Source organism: Phalacrocorax carbo, chromosome 1 (genome assembly GCF_963921805.1).
Source record: "Phalacrocorax carbo chromosome 1, bPhaCar2.1, whole genome shotgun sequence".
In the NCBI taxonomy this organism is placed as follows: Eukaryota; Metazoa; Chordata; class Aves; order Suliformes; family Phalacrocoracidae; genus Phalacrocorax; species Phalacrocorax carbo.
Genome location: NC_087513.1, coordinates 28012835 through 28036440, shown reverse-complemented (window position 1 = coordinate 28036440; position 23606 = coordinate 28012835). Strand labels below are relative to the sequence as shown.

Genomic DNA, 23606 nt, shown 5'->3' with positions numbered 1-23606 from the left:
AGCCCAAACAGTCCAACTAAAACGTCCTGGAAATTTTATAGGCAGTGAGTGGAGGCAAAGGTGTGCTAGAGGGTTGAGTAAGCTGGGGGAAGCGTTCCTGTAACTCAGCGATGTATATCAGCCTCGCTATTCTCTGTGTCCTCTGCTGCTTGGTGGTCCACAGTGATAACTCCAGATAAGCTGTTACTATTACGTACAGAGCAAAGAGGGTGATAGTCAGGCTGCCTGTGCAGATGGATGGAGGAAAGCTCCGAACGGTGGAAAAGAGCGCAGCTAGATAGAAAGCAGCAAGATCAGATCTGTAAGCGTTGCATTCAAGAGTGGAAGTTCCTCCATAAAACCACCCAAGCGTGAGAGGCCTAATGCAGGTTGTACGTGAGGGTACCGTGCTCTTTGTCACAGGACAGAAGAGAGGCTCTGTGGCAGTACAAGCGGGAGCAGGTTCCTCTATGACTGCTGACCTGTGAGCGACGCCTTTCTGAGGCTTCAGGTGGAATGTTATGAGAGCACAAGGAGGTGGCATTGGGATGAAGGATTTGTCAAGTGTATTAAATAAGACACAGTATATCCTCTGTAACATCATTTACACATGCTATAGTGGGAGGACTGCTGGGTGTTGCCCCAGGCCATAGGGGTACAACAGCTACGATGGTGGTGAGATTAAGTTGCCTACCCAGGCCAAAGCGCTGGTGGTCTGTCACGGCAGAGAGGGCTCACACAAAGAACAGGCATTCAGAGGCCTTTACACGGGACCTTTTCTAGAGTTGTCTTCATAGGTATCAACATTTTCACGACTGGGGTTCTCGCTATGCTAGGATAGAGCTCCGCACCACGGAAGGTGGCATTGCTGCGGGCATTGCACATTGCAGCCTGCAGTGACCCATCTAGATGCAAAGAGTCATTAGCTTGGTCGCTCTGGGGCATTGCATGTATGCTAATGACTTAGAGTCTCTGCGGGTCTTGGCTGCATGTCAGAGAGGAATGAAGCTGTAGATTGAAAACCAGTGCCCTGTACTGCAGGAGTTCAGTGAACTACGTGCCTGGCATTTAGTTAGGTTATTTCTTGTTTGTGTGTCTATAGTGACATTGAATTAATTCTTCCATAAAATAAAGTATAGATAAATACTCACACAAATTATGCAAAAAAAGACAAGAAGAAAAGGCTCGTGTTTGGACTTGTCATCCTTAACAGTATTGCATTAATAGCCTTAAACACAGAGGCTTCCCTGAGGGAACGAAGCGATGTGCCTCTCTAATCTGGAACGTCAGTGCAGCCACTGTCGCTGTAGAGCGAGGCACTGCGGGCAGCAGCTGCTGGCTGCAGTCTGGCAGCAAATACGCAGTGTCTGCATTTTCAGTTATTCTCCTTTAGTTCACTGTTTTGTATGTACTCCAAATGTGTTTTGATTTACACTAGGAGGAGGAGCCTACATGTCGTTGAACAATTTAACTATGGACTAAGGAGTTAAAAAAAACTTCCCAGGTTTTACTTATGTATGTAGTATGCCTGTACATGTTTTTTAATTTTTTTTTTCTTTGACAGCTGTTGTGAGTTAAAACTCTAACTGCCTTATTTTTACTAGGATTTTAAACCAGACTAGTTGACCAAAGTTAAAGCAGTTTTTTCCTAGTGAAGGAAGGTTGAAGATGTCTCCCATACAATAGAGATACTGGTGTGAAGCTGTGGTCTTACTGCTTCTCTCCAGGAACTGGGAATTAAATACCATGGCAGCTAGTAACTTTTGCTGTTCCCCTGTGTGAGGAGCCCAAAAGTTTATATACAACTGGAAATTGAAGTGCCCTCTCATCTCCAGAAGAGACATACTGACAGAAGAAGGTGGAGGTATATCACAGGTGGCGTGGGCAAGCCTGCATTGCAGCTGACTCATGTGCTGCCTTATGTATAGGTGTTGTGGTTTAACCCCAGCCAGCAACCAAGCACCACACAGCTGCTCGCTCAGTCCCCCACAATGGGATGGGGGAGAGAATAAAAGTGAGAAAACTCATGGGTTGAGATAAAGACAGTTTAACAGGTAAAGCAAAAGCCGCACACTCAAGCAAAGCAAAACAAGGAGTTCATTCACTCCTTCCCATGGGCAGGCAGGTGTTCAGCCGTCTCCAGGAAAGCAGGGCTCCATCACAAGTAACAGTTACTTGAGAAGACAAACGCCATCTCTCTGAACGTCCTTCCTTCTTCTTCCCCCAGCTTTATATGCTGAGCATGATGCCATGTGGTACGGAATATCCCCTTGGTCAGTTGGGGTCAGCTGTGCCAGCTGTGTCCCCTCCCAGCTCCTTGTGCACCCGGCAGAGCACGGGGAGCTGAAAAAGTCCTTCACTAGTATGAGCACTACTTAGCAACAACTAAAACACCCCTGTGTTATCAATGCTGTTTTCAGGACAAATCCAAAACACAGCCCCATACTGGCTACTGTGAAGAAAATTTCCTCTATCCCAGCCGAAACTAGAACAATAGGTAAAGGAGGATTATGCTGCCAAGTTGGCTTCCAGAAACTGGAGTTTCATCTCTGAAAATCAGCTGCTGGAGGTTATTGATTGCTTCATTGGTTTTTCTCTCTTTTTTGGGGGGTTTTTGTTTTGTTTTGGGTTGTTTTTTTTTTTGATAGGCTAAAATCTGGCTATTAGTCCTGTCTTTATTTCAGAAGTTCAGTCTAGAAATACCTTTCAAAGGAAAACTATTAACTCCTAAACTTGAATTGTAGTCTGTGGGCCATGCGTCTGCTTTCTAGCACCCAATCTTACAGAACTGGTCTGATTAACTTATTTTGAAGAAGAAAATGAGGATGGCCAGTCAAATAATAGCAAAAGTTATCAGTGGATATAGTCAGAATGAAATTGACTCAAAATAAACTTGTTATCACAAATCTGAAACACTAAACTATAAAATAATTGGTGAATGAGATAATCATGATATGACAAGAAATATTTTAGAACATTGTAAAAAACCACCTACTTTTACAAAACTTCATTTTCTTTCACCCTTTGTAAGAAAAAATGGAGTGCTAGCTATGAGCAACAGTCGAGGCAACTTCCTTTTTTTTCTTTATGAAGCTGCTTTTTCCAGAGCCTCGTACATGAGCCCAAGGCAAAACATGGCTTTCTTGGACTCGAGTTTTATCTGATTGCCTCTGTGTAAGTGATTTGACACCAGCTACTTCAGGATGCTAATGTCCAAAAATAAGGGATCAACAGCAGTTAACTTGTGGTAGGAGTCACTGCAGTAGAATTGCAGTATTGGCCCTTTGCAGCTGGTCACCTTTTCTTTGCTAACAGCTTTGGAGCAATGAAAGGCTTGTCTTAAATAGGTGTTGAAAACCTTTGTGCTGGGCTCTTAAGAGCTTAGGCTCATTGATGAGATCAGTCTTTTCTGTGATTACTCTTCTCAGAAATAGCACATGATCTCTTACAAGGTTTGTCTGGATGTGTCCTTACTTAGGTTTAAATGAAAGTGTGATTTTTTTTTTAACAAGGTTAATTAAGCTGGCACAAAAAACCCTACACAGATTCTCAGTTAGGACTATATTGAGTTAACAAGGTTTAAGATTAATTGAAATAAACTTTCTTAGCTGAAATAAGAATGTCCATGAACTATACTGTGTCAAAATGTGGGTGCAGACAGGTCAAAGTACTTTAAAGTAATATTCATGTAAAAATGTCGACATGGTTTATTGTTTCTGTTTTTAATGTCTTTCGTAACACTCCTTGTAGTTTTCAGAAACTCAGAATGAAATATCTGCTTGTTTGCTGTGCTCTCACATTTCTTAACAAGCATGAATGACCTTTGTTAAAGGGTTTGAAGTTCACATCTGTTGAAGACGAGCTACAGTTTCTAAGCATAACAACTGAATAACTTTGTTTTCTTTGATCTTGCTGCCATGCAGTCGGCCCTTTGGTGATGTTTCTGCAAAGCTAGTGATATATATTTGGTGGATGCCAAGAAAATGGATACCAGGTAGTGTTAATTGCCTTACCCATAGATACGGCCATGCTTCCCTGAGGTGCTTGCTTGTAGGAAGGCCTAGAGACATTTTATCGTTCCACAGCGCATCAACTATTCTGAGAGCACAAGGTGAGAAGGGTCTTCTTAAATTCATGAGGGTGTTATCTGTAATAGTTCAGCACTTAAGCCTTTGTCCAAGGTGGTATAAAAGTTAAGTCTTTACAGCAGTCAGCCTACTCTTTATGTTCTGTTTTTGATCTAAATGCTAAACTTGAGCTGGTTTTAAAACTCTTGAGATTCTGACAAAAACAGGAATCGAGCACAAAATATATTTTGCAAGCTGTTGCAAAATCAAGTATGGGCTAGATGGCAGATCTGTGGAGACTGAAATAAGCTGAAGAATAAGAACAGTTGGAAACCTGAAGAACAGATGGAAACCTGAAGGAGGAGGTCAGATCATATTCATTCTTGAGCAACAAGAAAATTGAGGAGGTGTAATGAGCTAGAGGGGAGAAGGAAGTCTGCAACATGGAAGGTCCTGGAATAGTAAATTCTCGAATTGTGGGGGGATTTGGAAAGTGTGAGAGCTAAAATCACATATGCCGAATAGGCAGCTGGAGTATGTATGGGTAGGAGAGCAGGGAGGATGAGAGAAGCAGTAGGAGCTGCAGAGCAGGTTTGATGGTGGAATGCTTAATCCTGCCCACCCTTCCTTCATGAAGACCTGCTGCCATTCCCGTGAAGAAATCAAGAGACATCCTTAAGGTGTAAAATGGAAATGGTGGAAAATGCTGCTGATTTTAGTAAATGAGGCCCTTTTAGAGACAAAAATCAAGACATCAGTCTCCCTTTACTCCAATGTCTAGATGAGAAGGTGGATAGTAGATAATTTGCCATACTAAATATTGTTACACAGTCCTTGACTGCTGTCTGAACAAGTGTTTATAGTGTTGTGGAGCCAGTCCCCTTGCTCCTGTGTGGGGTGAGAGAATAGGGCAGTATCTCTAGGACTGGGGTGGCAAAGCTGTGAGAACCAAGGTGATCCAGGGTTGAGAGGGTTGACGTAAACGCTACTTTATTTCCAGATCTTTTCAGAGTTTGGAGTGGAGGCAGGCTCCTTTTTCCTTCCCTCACTTTCCGATGGCTGCTTTTGTGATTTTCTCTAGGTCTGTCAATCCTGACTGTACCCTGTTTTAATGAAAGCACCAATTAAGTAGCTGAGCATTTGCTCTTCCTCCCAGATGGTTCCCTCTTCAATACGGGAAGCAATCTGTGCCGTAACAAAATAGGCAGGAGCCCAAGCTGTAATCTTGTACACAGATCGGTGCAGCCTGCCGTTTGAAACTGAATTAATAGTGGGATGTGAGTTAACGGTGTAGCTAGCAGGAAAGAGCAGAACCGGGGCAGGGTGGGAGTGGGGGAGAGAAGGAACTGCCTGGTGCTGTTTTGTTTGAGCCTGGCTTGCTCCTAATCCTGCTAGCCATTCAGCCTTGATGGTAGCAATAAGCCTGAGTACCAGCTGTGCCTTCCCATGGGCTGCTGTGTTATTTTCAGCTCCTGTGAAAATGAGGCATTTCCATTTAATTTGCATCTTTTTTCCCCTTCTCCTTCTCTAATGAGCAAGTGAGTACAGCACATACATTTATGCCCTTCTTAGTGATGCCTCCCCTCTTTTCAGCTGCATCTACTGTAAGACCCCTTTCAATCCATTGCTTGCTTTAGCTCTAGCATCTTGTGGTTCAGAGAAAATAACTGAAAGTCTCCGCTTATTGATAAAATCTCCTGCAGCTTCCAGCTGCTCCGCAGGCACTTTTGTTCAGAACTCGGATATCTGAGCATAGGCCTATTCACCCATTCAGCATCACCAGTGTGGCCGCATGGAGATTTTTCCTGCTGGATGGTTTTCACTTTACTCTGAAAAATCTCATATTTTAATAATATGTATTGGGAATTTACTGGAAGAGCTACCTTGATTTTCCTCCCTATTTTTCAGAATTCTAAAGGTGGCAGTGGAGAAAATCACCGAACGTGCTGCTGTTTCATATGCTGTATGATCACTTCCAACAGTCAGTGTTTAAGGTTCTCCCTGGAAGCTTAGTCTTTACAGTCCTCAGCTGTAAAAAGCACGATTCTCTCCTTTCTGTTACAGCTTGTACAGCATGCCAGATAGGTTGCCTGAGCCTAAAAAGGTGCACTGAGTTAATTCAGTAAATCTAAAGAAGGCCATTTCTCAGTCTGTGGTGGACAGACCAGGTTTAAAGAGCTCGGTCTGCTAGAGAGAGGGCTTAGCTAGGTCTCTGGCACGAGCAAGTCAAAGCGTCCAAAGTATAGGTAGCCAAAAGCTACGTATGTGTTTTCAATTAACAGATAGGCATTGAGTATTTTGAAAGTGGGTATAAATCTGTTCTGAAACTAAAACACTTAATTCTTTTTTGGTAGAATGTCTGCAACAGTAAGCAGGATAAGTAAGACGAAAACAAGCCTGTCCTGGAGAAGGGAAGCAAACACACATCTAGAGAAAATAGTTATTGTTATCTATGATACGGCCTTCAGTTATTTGGGTTGGAGTGATCTCTCATATTTTATCTTGAACCTGATGCTTTTTAATTTGTTGCTAGTGACTGACTCCCAGCACTGCATGCGGTTTGGCTGATCAGGCTCAATGTGATGCACAGTGCATCTCAGCCACCGGAGTCACCCATTTTGTCCACTACAAACACATCTGGCTCCAGCCCTTGCTGTGGCCACTTTGTGTAGTTATAGTACATGACATTTTCTTGGAAAATGTTTGGTGGATTATTTTGTTAAGCACCTAGTAGTGAGAGGAGGAGCTTTTCCTCAAGTCCTGTTAGGTAGTTAAGTTTTCTGCACAATGGGACTTTCTTGTCTCTAGGTGGACTGACAGGGGTCATCTTTAAGAGGTAAGGAAGAGAATTTGTCTCTTCAGCTACAGCTCCACTGCTGGAAGCACTTTCACCCCAATACATCTCTGCACAATGCAGTGTTTCTTCCAATTCCAGTCATTAATTCCATCTGCCTTGAGCAAGATTTAAAAGCTGTTTAGCAGCAAGTGCCTGTGGTGAGTGGAAGGTAGCTGCCATGTTTGCAGAGCAGCACTTGCTTGAAGCAATGGCAGAATTTTATGTTGTAGTTATTTATACCCTTTTTTTTGTGTTCTCTGGTTGTGTTTGTGGCAGTTACTGGGTGAAAGAATAAGAGCACGTGTATGTTTATGTAATAAACAAGCTACAGGTGACCTTTTCATGTTACATCCTCCATTGACACAGTGCTTCAGGGAGGAGGCTAGCTGTCAGTTGTGGGTTTGGGTGTTTCTGTTGTCATCTTTAGCGTTGGGATATAAGGAGAGGAACTGAGTCAAGGGTATGAAATGTAGTAAATTTGGAACTGAAAACAGTGACTTTAAATGCAGTAATTTCCCAAGCGAAGACATTGTAGTCACATTCCAAACAAATTTTAGTGCTGATCAGCCAGTGGATATTTCCATTGCTGAATTCTACTTTGACTCTCAGTATCATTCCAAATTGAAGGAAAACAGTGGTTTTGTCATTAATCTGATCCCATCAGCCTGACAATTGGTTGATTGTTCTAAATAATTACTTTTTAACAATTCTTTTTAATTCCTTAATATTTCAGCTGGACATTAATGTGAAATCAGTCTAGGTTGAGGAACTGCTTGCACACTTACATTATAGCTTTTCATCATTCCTTAAATTTTATTCTATTACCATTAAGCAGAATCCTGAAAAACAACAATGTCAGAGAGCTGAGCTAGGGGAAAAGACACATCTTCTGAATAAAGGTAGTCAAGTGCCGCCTGAAAAGCCACTAATGAGATAACAAATATCTATTATTATATCTTCTCCTGTGGGCTAGTAGTGCCAAGGTTGACCAATTAGATTTATCCTTGAAATAATGTTGCAGGTGTTGATGGCCCAGGCTGGGGTCATTTTGTGCCTCCTGCCTATATGACCTCTAGGCTTCTTTTGTTGCTGCGTTGTCCCTCTCCAGCAGCAGGATGCTCTGAGGTAGGGACTGGACCACAGGGATAACACTTGAAGTATTATCCTTTCAGCATCTTCTGTCATTTGCCCTAATTGATCTTTCTTCAGGCTTGAGCATTGTGTTTACAAGATGATTCTCTTGGGTGAGAGTCTTTGATATCTGCTTGTATGCAGATGAAATACTACATCTTTAGTCTTTGTGAGTGATTTAAGATGTGCTCCTGTTATGGTTTAACCCCAGCCAGCAACCAAGCACCACACAGCTGCTCGCTCAGTCCCCCACAATGGGATGGGGGAGAGAATAAAAGTGAGAAAACTCATGGGTTGAGATAAAGACAGTTTAACAGGTAAAGCAAAAGCCGCACACTCAAGCAAAGCAAAACAAGGAGTTCATTCACTCCTTCCCATGGGCAGGCAGGTGTTCAGCCGTCTCCAGGAAAGCAGGGCTCCATCACAAGTAACAGTTACTTGAGAAGACAAACGCCATCTCTCTGGACGTCCTTCCTTCTTCTTCCCCCAGCTTTATATGCTGAGCATGATGCCATGTGGTACGGAATATCCCCTTGGTGGGTTGGGGTCAGCTGTGCCGGCTGTGTCCCCTCCCAGCTTCTTGTGCACCCCCAGCCTCCTCGCTGGTGGGGTGAGAAGCAGAAAAGGCCTTGACTAAGTAAGTATAAGCACTGCTTAGCAGTACTAAAACATCCTTGTGTTATCAATGCTGTTTTCAGGACAAATCCAAAACACAGCCCCATACTGGCTGCTGTGATGAAAAATATCTCTATCCCAGCCAAAACCATCACAGGTCCCAAATGTACACACTGCAGATATTTGTACTTTTATAAAGGTGCTTTTTAATAGCCATACTAACCCATATTTACTGGTGCATAATGAAGCTGAATAATGCAAGACATGAAGGGTTCGTGTGGGGCTCTGGTCAGTTGCCTAAATGAGTCATTCAGAGCCATTTCAGATGCCCTAGGCCTTATTTCACCCGGCATCCAGCTGTTGGTCCCTGGGGCTATTCTGTCTCTGCCTTGTGTCAGTGCATCAGCTACCCTATGCATCTCAAACACCTTTGGATACACGTTTAGACAACCAAATCAAGCCATCTTTGTCATTAAGAGTTGTCATTTATGTAATCCTAAAGAGATCTGGCCGTGTTAAGTAATGTGGGAATCTCAGATTCCTGAGTACCTGCAGGGTTTTTCAGGTTTGTTTTGTTTTTTTTTTTTAATTTTGTTTTGAGCAGTAGAGAGTAAAAGTCACGGTGATGATGATAAACTTGGACTCTGGCAAGGCGTGCTTGTCAACTGTTGCTGTGATTAACACTGGCTGCTCAACATCACGGGCTTGGGGATCAGGGAACATGCTGTACTCAAATTATCTGGCTTAGAAATGCCCTCCACTTGCCATTTGCAAGCAGGGACAGACGGAAGACAAACATTTCTCCCCTAAATATGGGGCTTGTTATAGCTTAGTTGCTTGGCAATCCACTTGACTGTAAAATAAGCAGACTATTAAGCAATGCTACTGGTTTCCTTCCTTCTATGGCTTTGCAGGATATTCTGTGATCTTTGTACCGTTACAGCCTTTGCAACCGTCCGCTTAACTGCAGTGGGAGATACGCACTGCTGCCATGGGTCTGTCTTTGGGGGAGGGAAAGTCACTGCATTTTCAGGTGTCCCTGCTGGTGTTTTTTTTCTGTATGACACTGCATTTCTATTCCTACCACTTCCCTTTCTCCTTTTAAGCTTATTGGCAACATCTGTTGCTGCTATCTATAATTACACTTGGCACTGGGAGAAGGGGAGACACTGAGTGCAGCAACTGCCTGCGCTTTCCCTGTGGGTATTCAAAGTAGTGTATTAATATACTGACACTTCTAGATTCCTTCATCATTTATTTCCCCATATCCAAAACAAATTCTTCTCTCTCAACCCTGTGTGCACTGAGTCTACCTCCTTCTTTGGTGGGGAAAACCAGAACTAGCTACTGTCAGAGAAAAACATCAGTTTCCATATTGGATTTTATATATGTGGCAAATAAATATAAATATTTTTATATTCAATTATATTTATATTTATTTATGTGTCTATCCTATGATTGAAGTAGTGTCATCCACATGCAAAACCCTGACAACTCCCAGAAAGATGCAAGTGTGTTTTTGATCCCAGGTAGATAGCTGTAATTCCTGTAATCAAAATAATAATGGTAATTATTAATAATTATTAAGAGATATTGCTACTACTAATAGTTCTGAATAATACTAATAAATACAAAGAAAAGATTCCAGATTGTGAGCAAGGTTTGCTGCAGGGCCATTGGAAGAAAGCTCTTTTGAAAACCTGGGTTTATGTTTATAGAAATTCCTTCAGGTTCTGGTATACTTTATCCTGATATGCCCTTTTCATACTGTTCAATATAGTAAGTGACCAGAGCATAATAATTTAACCAATAGCTATAAGGAAAAGGGATAGAATAGAAAGGACATTTTCTATGTGTAGCTAACCATAGGATAAAGAATGACAGTGTCATTTGGTGCTAATTCACAGTACATTCTTGTATATTCGACATTTTGAGTTGAAAACTTTCTTTAATCTTAGTCCTTTCATATAATGTCATTTGACTGTCGCAGCCAATGAGCCCTGAAATGTAATTCCAGTCACCGCAGGAAGTACTAAATGAAAGAGCATTCAAATGCAGGAATTAGAACTGTGGTTAGCTAATGACTGCAATACACTTGGTAAGCAAGACATGCAAATTTAAGTGGGACAACATCTTGAACCTCTCTTGTAGTAGTGGGGGAAACCCCCAATTTATCATAAATCTCTTGAGTTAAATCCAGCTGGTGGCCAGTCACAAGTGGTGTTCCCCAGGGCTCAGTTTTGGGGCCAGTTCTGTTTAATATCTTTATCAATGATCTGGATGAGGGCATTGAGTGCACCCTCAGTAAGTTTGCAGGCGATACCAAGCTGGGCAGGAGCATTGATCTGCTCGAGGGTGAGAAGGCTCTACAGAGGGGCTTGGACAGGCTGGATCGATGAGCCAAGGCCATTTGTATGAGATTCAACAAGGCCGAGTGCCGGGTCCTGCACTTGGGTCACAACAACCCCATGCAACGCTCCAGGCCTGGGGAAGGGTGGCTGGAAAGCTGCCTGGTGGAGAAGGACTTGGGGGTGCTGGTTGACAGCCGGCTGCACATGAGCCGGCAGCATGCCCAGGTGGCCAAGAAGGCCAAGAACATCCTGGCTTGTATCAGGAACAGTGTGGCCAGCAGGAGCAGGGCAGTGATCATGACCCTGTACTCGGCACTGGTGAGGCCGCACCTCGGGTACTGCGTTCAGTTTTGGGCCCCTCAGTCCAAGAAGGACATTGAGTTGCTGGAGCGTGTCCAGAGAAGGGCAACGAAGCTGGTGAAGGGTCTGGAGAGCAAGTGTTATGAGGAGCGGCTGAGGGAGCTGGGGTTGTTTAGCCTGGAGAAAAGGAGGCAGAGGGGAGACCTTCTCGCTCTCTACAACTACCTGAAAGGAGGTTGTAGTGAGGTGGCTGTTGGTTTCTTCTCCCATTTAACGAGCAATAGGATGAGACGAAATGGTTTCAAGTTGCACCAGGGGAGGTTTAGATTGGGTACTGGGAAAAATGTCTTCACCGAAAGGGTTGTGAAACATTGGAACAGGCTGCCCAGGGAGGTGGTAGAGTCACCATCCATGGAAGTATTTAAAAGACATGTAGATGTGGTGCTTAGGCCCATGGTTTAGTGGTGGACTTGGCAGTGCTAGGTTAATGGTTAGACTTGATGATCCTAGAGGTCTTTTCCAACCTAAATGATTTTATGAATCCTTGATATTCAGCCTGCTGGTGAGTACACTCAGAAGTGCAGGCCATCCATAGGCTGATGTTCTGGACCAGCAGTGTGTGGGAGCAGATTGCTGTGGTTGCACTTCAGGACAGAAAGCTGAAAAGTCTTGAAGGTACAGGTTGGGGGAGGTTCTGAACAGCAAAGTACTATTTCAGGTATTAAGCCAGCTCTGTGAAACCAGTAGTAAGATAGACACTAATTAACTCAATTAAATACAAAATCCATATAATTCACACATGTGCATATATTGTATATGTATTGCATACATTAAAATTACATAGAAAATTAGTATAATTTCTACTTGCTCCAATGTATTGCTCTTTAATACCAGAAACAGATTTACTCTCAGAAAAGAGGGAAAATACAGGCATGTCTACACATATAAAATGCATAGAGGGAGTCCTACATTAAACAGAATTATAGATATGACTTTTCAAAGAAACCTGACTTTAATGAAATCTGTCAGATGCCAATCGTACAAACATGCTTTGATGCCTTTAAAATGAAAGATCATTATTTTACCAGAGGGGAAAAGCATATACAGAACACAAATTCTAATTACGCCTGAGAAGACTGGAAGTTTTTAACATTTCAAATAAATATGGATGTGACATTTTATCTGAGTTCTCTTAGGATTTTGGATACTCATTAGATTCAGCTGCTGCTTACAGCATTTGGCATACAGCAGTATATTTAGCTCCAAAAAGCTGAAGATAGGAATTTAATATAAAGGTTGTGGGACAAACTGAGGGGGTTTTGTAGCTGAATAAATGGAAGTAAGGGAGGTAAGGTTTTCCTGTGAAGGGAATGTCTATATTATGCAGTGGAGAGGGCTTCAAGTGAGCTAATGGAGTAATACCAAAGCAATATTGTTCCTCAACGCTGTACTCCAGCTAATTAGTCTGTCAAGCTGTTTAATAGGGTTTTACCTGCTGTCAGGCATGAAGATGAGCATCTTCATGTGGCATTGTCCTGCAGCACCACACGGGGCTTCTGAAACAGTAATCAGTCGTTCAGGGTGCTCTGTAACACACCTTGCTGTAGTCTTTAGATGTTCTTTCCATCTTTTGCAGCACCAGGTTTGCTGAGATCCATGCTAAATTTATGTTGAAGGATTTTGTTGTTGCTGTTAGAGAGGTTGTGTGATGATAGTTGGTTTTTGGCTTTTCCTTTTCTACCAGTAAATGTTCTACCATGAACAAAACCCCCTGCTTTTATTCTAAATCAACTCTCAGTGACATTTTTTAAATCCAGTTTTGTTGAGCGCTTTATCTAAGATATTCCAAAGGATCCTACTGAAGATGTGCTCTGTTACTCAAATTAGAAGTTTTTAAATTGCCTTAATTTAAACCTCTAAAATTATAAGGTATTTTCAAAAATCTTGATCTGTGTTTGCTTCTTCCTGTCCTTCTGAGAAACATTTTATCACCAAAACTTGCTGATAATTTGCTTATTTAACTAGTTGGTTTTAATCTAATTTGTGTAAGTTTATGTTGCCACACAGTTCTAAACGGAATAGACATTTGAAAATATTGGACAAACATGCATTTCCTTCCATGGAAAACAATTCTGCTTATATTAGTACACTGAGTGAAGAATTAGACCTCTCAAATTCTAAGAACTGGTCTTAATCTAACATTTGATATTTTTGGTTGGTGTTATTGTTCATACTGGTAGTTCACTCAAAATCAATATACTCCTCAGTAGTATATAGATGGCCGTTATTTGGGGACAGGCTTTTTAGTAGGGCCTGTAGCGATAGGAGAAGGCGTGATGGTTTTAAACTAAAAGAGGGTAGATTTAGACTGGATATAGGGAGGCCATTTTTTACAATGAGAGTGGTGAAACATTGGCACAGGTTGCCCAGAGAGGTGGTAGATGCCCCATCCCTGGAAACATTCAAGGTGAGGTTGGACGGGGCTCTGAGCAACCTGATCTAGTTGAAGATGTCCCTGCTCATTGCAGAGGGGTTGGACTAGATGACCTCTAAAGGTCCCTTCCAACCCAAACTGTTCTATCATTCTATGATTATTTTTAACTAAATAAATTTTTAACTTCAGTTAAGTTTTGTTAGGGCCAAGAAAGTCTCCAGATTATTTCATCCGCGTCTCTTAGAGCCCCTCCACCAAACATGTGGAAAACCAGGCCATTCTTAATAGGGAGAAATTTCCATAAAGGTAAATCGGCTTTACCAAAACCAGAAGCTCTCATCAGCATGGAGAAGCATCATTGTATTTCTCAAGCATCTTTTCTGAAGATGGTGTGTGGGTGTTCATGCTCTAACCACCCAGGCTGTTCTCCGGGAAGATGCAAGAAGACATGAAATTAAGTTGTGAAGGTGAAAAACAGTCTGGGGAAATAAAATGTATGTCTCCAATCTATTTGTAGTGCTAACATCCTGCATAGAGATTGGCAGGAAGATTCTAGCTTGCAGGAAGGGGAAGACTGGGGGAAAATACTGGGAGATAAACCTATCAAATGTAGTTACAGTGCTGCAGTTGCTGGTCTTAGTAAAATAGACTGGCTTTCTAAGCTTTCTTGCAAAGGCATCTTGATATATTGTTTTCCAGCATGTGCTATGTAAACCAACAGCTAAATACATAAATAAACACACCTCAAGCTTTCTGTGCTATGAGTAAAGGCCTCTCTCTCCTGCACGCCCATTAAAGGTCGCGTAACAGAGGACCACTTTTCCTAGTTTCTTTGTTCAGGTAAAAGATGCCTAAGTGATCTTAAAAGCCTGTCGGTAAACTTACACAGAAGACAGCTTTCGAGTGTCTCCCAAGGACTCTTTCTAATGCCCTAACTAGGGTGGAGAGGGGCTTCCATGGGAGCTTCATCACAAAGCAAAGCTTTTGGGCTCCCATGTGAAGCTCTGAGACGACCCTGCAGGATGCTGAATTTGGACCTATACGTCTATCCACATTGCAGGGAAGTGGGAAATTTCTGCCTTTTCAGCAGAACTGGGAAGGCTTGAGGCAATCTGAACACACACCTTTGGCCTCATATTCTGCATTGCTCTTAGAGGAAGGTGAATCAACAAAGCTTTAGGTAGTATCAGGTATGAGGCTCCAGGATATGTAGTGAAGCAGGGAGCTTTTTATTAGTTGTTGTGAATCACTTGTAGATTCTTACTAGCATACAAACGCAGTAATCGATATGTGGTGCTTTCCTAATGTGTTGCAGAGAAGGTTCATGAATGACTGTACAGGATACCTGGGCTCATATCTTACCAACCATCCTTGGCCAGCAGCAAATGTCAGAGTTGAAGAGGATGAAGGTTTCATCCCCTGAGGGTAAGAAGGGGAGCTAAGCAACCCTCCTTTCACTGAAGTATTGCTGTAGATAGTCAATATTAAGAGAACCTTGTCCCTACTATGTTGGACAATGTCAAGAAGGTGGATGATGAAAATGGAAGGCAAAGTGAAAAAGACCATCAAAGCTGCAAATAAAAACCCAAACTAACCCCAAACCACACCCAAACAAACAAAGAAGGAACCTGCAGCTGTCCCATTTTGTCTTTGACATTGCCTCCACTGAGGCATGCATGGACTTCTATTCACACATCAATCACATAATAAAAATGTAGATAAAAACTGCATAACAATTGTGTAGGAAAAAAACACTGCCCAGAAGGGAGCAGAAGAATGGTCTTCCTGTGGTGGCATGACTGGACTTTCTTTAAACAAGGAGCTCTCATTTCTCAGTAAGGTTCTTTGGAAAAGTCCCTGCAGTGACTGGCTTGTTCCCAGTATCTGCAGGACCACAGATATCTAGAAAAGGCAGCAATATAGAGAACAGTAGTCAATCAAGCAAGTTATTAATTTCTTTAACAACTATTTAATTAGTAAAAGATTGTTGTGAAGCAGAGTGATTTAACACCAAATGACATGAACTGAGCAGATGTACAAAATAATGAAATCCGCTCAGAAACAGATGGTTTTTGTCTATCAAGTCTATCTTTCTGGGTGCTCTAAGATCATTATTGCCTGGAAATAGGGCCCAGGTGATGCTTTCTTCTGTCTGAGGTATATGACTGTTAATCGTAACCAATGTGCGAGGGAAAATGTAGCGCCCAAGAACTGTGTGTTCTGCATCAGTCACTTCATTATCCCCCTGCGTAGCTCACTGCTATAACGATGTCAGCCTTCTGGAGACAAAATTAGCAAAATGGCTTTACCTGGATGAGATTTCTGTGGAGGTGTTAACCCTACCAGGAAAATGGCAGAGCATCAGATTGCTAGGGTGAAATCCTGGTCCTGCTAATGTCAGTGGCAAAACTTCCCCTGGCTTCAGGGTGGGTAGATGGATTTCCCCTGTGATTCCCTTCTGAGATCAACCCCTGACTCAGTGTTTACAAGTGCTTCTCCTAAGTTTCCCCTTCTAAAATGTGAATTTGTTCCACACTCTGTTTAGCAATGCCATTTGAGATCTACAATGGAGAAGACACTGAAGTGCTAAATAAATTTGTTGTAAGGGACAATCTCCTCAGACCAGTTGTTACAGTTGGAAAAATAAAATAAACTTCCAGGCACAAAAGCCTTTCTGAAGCAGAAGTTGTGTCACTTATTCTGGCTCCCTTTTCCTTGGAGTTTTAGAGGCTTTCTTTTGGGCATCCAGTTTTGGTATCTTCCATGGTTGTGGTAACAGAGCTTTTATGGTTGTGATGACCTGAAGACAGAAATGAGGTTGAGGTCTGGAAGAGTCAGTAATCTCATGGAAGGATGGTGGAAAATACAATAAGACACCTGAACTTAATTGGAAAAAGCCATTTGGAAGAGATTACAGTCACGTCACTAATTCTTTACCAAATGTCATTCAGTCCATTCAGATGCTGAGATCTATTTAGATTTTTCCTGGATTTGTCCTTTTTGCTTGGGCAAAATAACATATCAAATATGGAAATATGATGGTAAATTGCAAAGGTTTAGAAATGTGCTTAATATGAGCAAAATGAGTAATTGGCAAGAGCTGATGAGTTCTAGTCATTTCTTTCTATACCTGCGTTTAGTCCTGTCTCGTGATAGACATGCACAATCCATGTTCAATGCAGGCAATGTACCCTGCGTGCTTTTTTTTCATCAATATTTCATGTTATATTGTGAAGTGGCAAAAAAACCAACAAGAACTGGAGCGCTCTGGCCGTTCCCTGGAGTCCCAGATCTTGCAATGGAGACATTTCTGCATATGTGACTTCATTAATAAAGTCCCTTTTATTAGATATGCAGAAGTTATTCTTCTATTAGTTTTATTTTAGAAAGCACCATTATTATGCTACACTAGCTGCTGCAATTAATCCCACTTTAGAAAAGGGCTTCAGACCAGATGGGAAATCTAGAAATAGAACATGGTGATGAACACAAAGAAAGGACAACCAGAGTTTTGGGGTACGCCTCTCAGCCCTTGTAGCTCTGATCATGTTAGTTGGAAAATTGGCATAATATTAGGCTATTTTTGCAGGATTAGGAAGAGTCTGAATTTCTATTTGGTAGGTGCTTTGAGCATTGAGACAAAGGATGCAAGTGCAAAAGATGACATTTATTAGCATTTTATAAAATCCTCATCAAAATGACTATCCTTGTTTGCTTCAGGTTTTCACAATGTTGTAATTTAAAAATTGACAACAATATCTATGTGAAAATGGGTAATAGAAGTCTAGTTTATTGGAAGTTTTTTTTCTTTTATTGCTGTGTGAAGTGCCAAAACAGAGAGAGTGTCTGGCTGAAAACATGAATCCGGCAGAGATTCCAGCCAAACAGGCTGGGAACAAAAAAAGCATCAGTAAGATAGGTTATTTTCTTCATTTAACATCTGAAGTTCTCAACACAATCTTTTTCTGTTCACTGGGAGAAAAAAAAAGGTGCCTGTTAATAAATCATTTAGGGTGACAATGTCTCTTTACCTTGAAACAGGACAGTAAATTATTGTATTTCTGTGGTTCAGAAAAAGAGGGGGAAGATGCTGCCCAAGGACATGAGCCTAAAAACCACTGAGCAACTGCAGTCAATAACTTTCATGTATTACTGGGTGTAGACCTGTCCTGAAGGTTTCGCTACTGGAGCAAAACAGCTTTGGAGCAGTTCTAATGAAACTCCTCAGCTTCAGTAACAGTGTGGGTAAGTGCTTGATGCTACACGGAAAGGCTTAGCTGCTGAGCTGCGAGTACTGTTAATTGGCGATGGAAAGCTAAATCCCTAGGCTTGAAATCCAGTCCTTCGAGTCATCTTAAGCATAGGTTAGTTGGGAAACTGCCTGGGGAGTTCAGCATCACATGAAAGTGAGAAATGGGGGAAGGGGAAGGAGAGCTGGAGGAGGCAGAAAAAAATACAGGAAGTGAATTTTGGTGTTTTGGGTTTTTTTTCCCCCCTAATATATGTTGCAGCAGGTACTCTTTTCTGGCATGAGAAGGTGGGTTAATAGTAAATCCTACTGTTTTACTCTTTGAATCATGAGTCAGGAATGAGGTTACATAAGGTGCAGCACGTGTGATTGATGACATGAACTCTCACTGTGCCATTGTGTTTGCTCGGGGCGGTGAATACGGACACCTATTGATACCTGCAGGCCTGGCGCAGAGCACCTCTGTCCCCGGCAGCCCCCCCCACCCCCCACGCCAAACGAAAGGCGCTGTGCCCGGGCCAAGATACTGCACGGCGTATGATAAGGGAACAAAGGTAGACCTCGAACCCTTTGGCACTGAACTGGTTTTAACCTCTTTCTTAGTTCTTTCTAATGGAAGAAGGAGCTCCATGGCTCTCTGATTCCCTGGTAGTGCACCAGAGGAGCTGAGTCTGTCGGGATGGGGTAGGAAATGGCAGTACCCGTAGGAATTTAACACACATTTGGAAAATCTAGGAAAAGTAGGCAAAAATAAGGCATGTGCCTTTTAAAAAATATATATAGAGAAACAAAGGTAAACAGAAGGTCAACTGGGATTTCTGTGTCCACGGGGCTTGGGGGCCAGGGCATGGTAACCCATCACCATGAGGCCAGGCCTCCCTGCACCGCTCCTCCTGCAGCTGATCAGGCCTGTTAAAAGACGTGCAGGGAGAGCCTGCGTTGTCCCTCACCTGGGCTTGGCAGATAGAGTGCGGCAACTTCTTCAGTTATTGATTTCAGCTTCTTGGGGCGCCCTTTCAAAGCAGGGTTTGGTTGTGCAGAGGCAGTGCTGCCCTGAAGTGACAGGGGCAGCCGCTGCCGCCTCCCTTGGTTGTCCTCATGGACTGGCAGCCCTCCACAAGCCCCTGTGCCTTGACCCCACCAGGCAGTACAGAAATCAGTTGCGGACTTTATTCTTGCGATAAAGCCACGGCAGTGATGTAGTTTCATTTTCTTTAATAGGGTTATTCTCCTTCAAGGTTAAAGAAACCTTTCATTCTACCTTTAAATAAAATAAGTGGCAGTATTTCATGATCATTCTCCCTTCTTCAAATCTATTTGTTCAGCAACCACTTCCTTGGAATTTCTTCCCTGCATTTTCAGCTGAAATACAGAGAAATGTGATTTTAGGAAAAGCTTTGCAAAATGATTTACTGAGAAAAAGTATGAATTGTTCCATGTCAATGGGGATTTTGACTAGAGATTTTGCACACCAGATTTTCGCTATGCATTTGGCCCATCATTGTTTACCATACGATTAGACTGTATAAGGACAAGTGGCAACTTCTGCGGAACTCTTCAGAAGTTGGTGCTGTTATCTGTTCCTGGCAGAAAAGACATAAACAGAAGTTTTGCACTCTGGTTCCTTCTCACTTCTGGCTCCTTTTTGCACTTGTCTCCACCTCCTTTCTGAAGCAATTCCCAATGCATGCAGATGGGATAGGATAGGATAGGATAGGATAGGATAGGATAGGATAGGATAGGATAGGATAGGATAGGATAGGATAGGATAGGATAGGATAGGATAGGATAGGATAGGATAGGATGGGATAAGGGGATAGATCTACTCTGCTTTTTTCAGATGACCTTGGAAATTGAAACTAAAATGAGCTATATGACAGCCAGAATGAATAATTTACAAGTCAAAGAGGAAGGAGCTGCAATAGAGGCAGGCAAGGGATGCACATCACAGAACTGAAGGCAAGAAGAGGCTTTAAAAACTACTGCAGCATGAAAGAAAGTAAAAATGGCCTTGTGAGCTGGAAGCTGGTGTGCTAGGGAAATGAACTTACAAACTGCAGGTGTGCCCTAAAGAGATGGAGGCACAAATCATTCACTCCTTCGGAACCATGCGACCACCTTAGCTAATCAGGTGTATGGAGAGCACTGTGGTTTCCACTGATGCTGGCCTCGAGCAAAAAATCTTAATGGATCCATCTGTTAGCAAAGCCTCTGTGCTTTCCCTGTCAGCTCAGTGGAGTGCTCCTGGTGATAAACATTTCAAAGAAAGGGAGTATAACCATGGTGAAAAATGTCTGTCTGCTCAGAGCAAACCAGAGGAAGAAACGGTGGTCTACGCAGACCACAGACAGAAAGAAAAGGATATGGTTAGCGACTGTCAAGAAAGAATCCCAGACTTGTTTCATTTTATTGTTTGATTTTGCTTTCTTTTTTCTGCTTATCCAATCTTATCGCTCAGGATTTGGCAGAAATTTCTTGGTTCCATATGAAATAAGTGTGAAACTGGAGGGAAAAAAGTTTAGTTTCCCCTTTGCAGCCCAGCTGAAGGCAAGCTTGGCTCTGTGTGTCGGGGAGGTTCTCTAGCTCCTAAGAACATCTTGGAACACTTCAGTGAAGAGGCCTCTCCTTAACCACTCCTCAGGGGCTTGTACTCATACAGCCAGGCAGCGCACTGAACTCGGAAGGGTGTGCTTTAATTATTCATTTCAATTTCTGTGCTACGTGTTTACTTGTAATTTTGCCTCAGTGATGCTCATCTCTAGCATCGTTGCCTCTGTAGCGTTTGCCTGCATTTCCCAAAACTTCAGTATGGGAAACGTGTCTGCGGCATTTTGTGGCACTTCAGGTCTCTTGACATATATCGATGCAGCCGGCATTTTCTTGCAGCAGTGGGACTGGCAGATGGGGCAAAGAGAGCTTTGTTTTTCTAAACAATGTCCTCTTGCCTTCCTTTTTTGCTTTGCCTCATAGGAGCAATCAAGCATAAGATTAAAAATGTTTCTTTGTTTTTGAAAACCAGGAAAAGCAACATCCATACAATCGCAGCAAAACCCACTACAAGTCGGCTGCCTCGTGGATTTCTAGCTCTGGTTTGAGACTAACTAACCTCTGAAGGATTTACCTATTTGGCAGTATTAAATTAGCTTGGGAAAACCTACAATATAAAATTAACTTGGGAAAACTCCTACAGAAAAAAATCAGCTTTAGGGAAAAGATAATGACTCTGTAGCATTTAGTTAATTATCCAAATAACGAGTGTACTTCATGAGCAATGAACCTGCAGTAGTTTCCTCAGGAGTCTGACTCCTCAGCAAAAGGAACCCGCCACTTTGGAGAAGTCTAAAAGCCTATTATAACATTTCCAATTCAAGAGGTGCATTTTTCCCACAAAGCTGTGTTCATAACTCCCAGGTAAAAGAAGACTGGATTTATTTATTTAATCTAAAATTTAAATGTCTTCAGGGCAGAGGACTTGTTAATGGCAAAAAAAAAAATAAATCTGGGTTTTGAGAACAGTTAAATATCAGTTTTAATGTTATGCTTCACTGAGAAAATTGTGTATGCCTTTGGGAAAGGGTTAATGCAATATTTCTTTATGGATGCATTCATGCAGAAATAAACAAATCTTGCCCGGCTGTATGTCAGCCAAATACATTTTTAAATACAGCTACAAAATGGTAACATCTCTTGATACCATTTCGAGCTCACAGACCTATTGGCATCTCCTGCCTTTGGCTTCTGTTGCCAGTATCAACTCTGGGCTTGGCTTTGCTGGCGAGCTGTAGAGTGTATCTGGGAGTCGTGCTGTTTCCTTCAGGCAGCAATTCCTTAACCAGCTCAGATGGTTTTCCTTAATTCCCCTATTGATCGTGTTCCCTGTTTTCAAAGTTTGGGATCTTTCTGCCCAGTGGAAGCTCTTCACCACGTGAAATATTAATTGCATAATATGAAAAAAAGATCTTCAAGGGACCCAGCCCTTAGTAGTGCTAATGTTGCTGGAGCTCAGAGGAACCTTCTTTGGGGAGCTATGTTTTCCTTTTAAAAAGTAACAAAGAGAATAGGGAGATGGTAGCCAAATACAGGGAAACCCAAACGCATCACAGTAGGTTACGTGTAGTCTTCACTCTTTCTGCTGAAGAGAGTTTTTAAGGCTGCGAAGCTGTGTTAAGATTTTTGTTCTAATTGCCTTTACGTAACCTTTCATACTCTACTCCATCTTCCAACCCCTTTATGTGATGAGAGCAGGCAAGACTCTTCATGAACCACCATCGCTTAGACTGCCATGCTGTCCTGTGACAGGCTGGACTGAGATCAGGTCTGCCGGAAAGCACTAAATGAAATACCTTCCTCTGGATAGAATCAGCTATTTTCTGTAATGCCTTTTTTGGTTTGGGAGGATGATAGTACCAGAAACAGCCCTTTGAGAAGGCCAGAACAATTAATTTTGCTGGTGTCTTAGGAAGGTGCTACATGTAAGTCAAGAAACCAACAGGGGGGCTGTAAATTATGCAAAGATCCCTGCTGCTTCTGCACACAAAATGTTACTTAGGTCTGTTCCCAAAGCACAGGCAGGGAACCCAAGCCCCAAAACACTGCACTGAATGACTCGCAGTCACGCCAGCCATGAAGCTGGGAGCAGAAGCCAAACTCCATTGCAAATTCTGTCTTGCTCTGGTATTACGTATCCCTAAGTGCATCTCTCTAATGGGCACTTCTAGCCAGAAAGTCAGCTCCCCTTCCCTCAGTGGTATTTCGTGCTTTGAATAACGAGCAATAAGGGTTTTGTTGGTCATTTAAATGCCACAATTCCAAGCACTTAAACACACTTAGCAGGTTCCGAATCTCTCTGTGTCTGAGCCAAGTGGCATTTTGAAAAGCATTAAGTTAAGTAGTCCCCAACAATAATTTTGCATTCCCTCTTTGAGCTTTCTGTACCAGAGTGTGCTTTGAATGTATCGCTGTATTGATTTTGGTATTCTGCCATTCTCAAAGTTTTCTTCTGGATTTTTCTGCTGAAGCACTTGCTCATTCCGATGCCTGTGTTCAGAGGGGAGTCGGCTCCATGTGCCGCACACTTGGAGATCACTTTCCTATTGCTCTTCCTCAAGGACCAGACAGGAAACTAGTTCCTAACCGCATGTGCAGGGAAACCTGGGAGTGGATGTGAGGTCCCCCAGTTGTTGAATCTTTTTGCTGGCATTCCCCTGCCTGAAAAAAAAAATCCAGAAACTTCTGCTACTGCATTAAGAGAAAGAACATCGCAAGTTGTAGCTTTAAAGACAATTTTTCCAGGGTGGTGTGAGTAAGGACAGCAGAAAAAAACCCCAACGCAGTGTTTATCATAATTAACCACCAGTATCTGAGGATTAGCATAGCCACGGTTACTAGTCCTAGATATACTAATGTGAACAGAAGAGGAACAAACAGATGCAAGAAAACCACAGCATTTTGACGGGCTGTTTTTGCAGCACAGGTTTCTCTGGTCACCCTGTGCAGTGGTGAAGTAGCATTCAGTCATGTTCAGAAATGAGTACAGGCAACGGTCACCGGGTTTGCTCAGTGCTCAGGTCTTACCAACCCCTGGAGAATGGAAAGCCAAGCTCCTGAGGTTAGTCTCACCTCAGTGACTCAGTGCCTGCCTGAC

The 23606-nt window shown here is 42.4% G+C and overlaps 1 protein-coding gene across 3 annotated transcripts in view; it reads left to right on the top strand.

The window, feature by feature from the left end:
* The window catches only part of ST7 (suppression of tumorigenicity 7), a 160338-nt gene that overhangs the window by 50623 nt on the left and 86109 nt on the right, over window positions 1-23606 (top strand). The window contains exon 2 of one of the 3 annotated variants that reach the window (XM_064446841.1): window positions 15029-15138. The exons of the other annotated variants lie outside the window; for them this stretch is intronic. Within the exon in view, the coding sequence (XP_064302911.1) occupies window positions 15042-15138 (97 nt within the window). The 5' untranslated portion in view covers window positions 15029-15041. The remainder of the gene's footprint in view (window positions 1-15028; window positions 15139-23606) is intronic. 3 annotated transcript variants of the gene reach the window in all.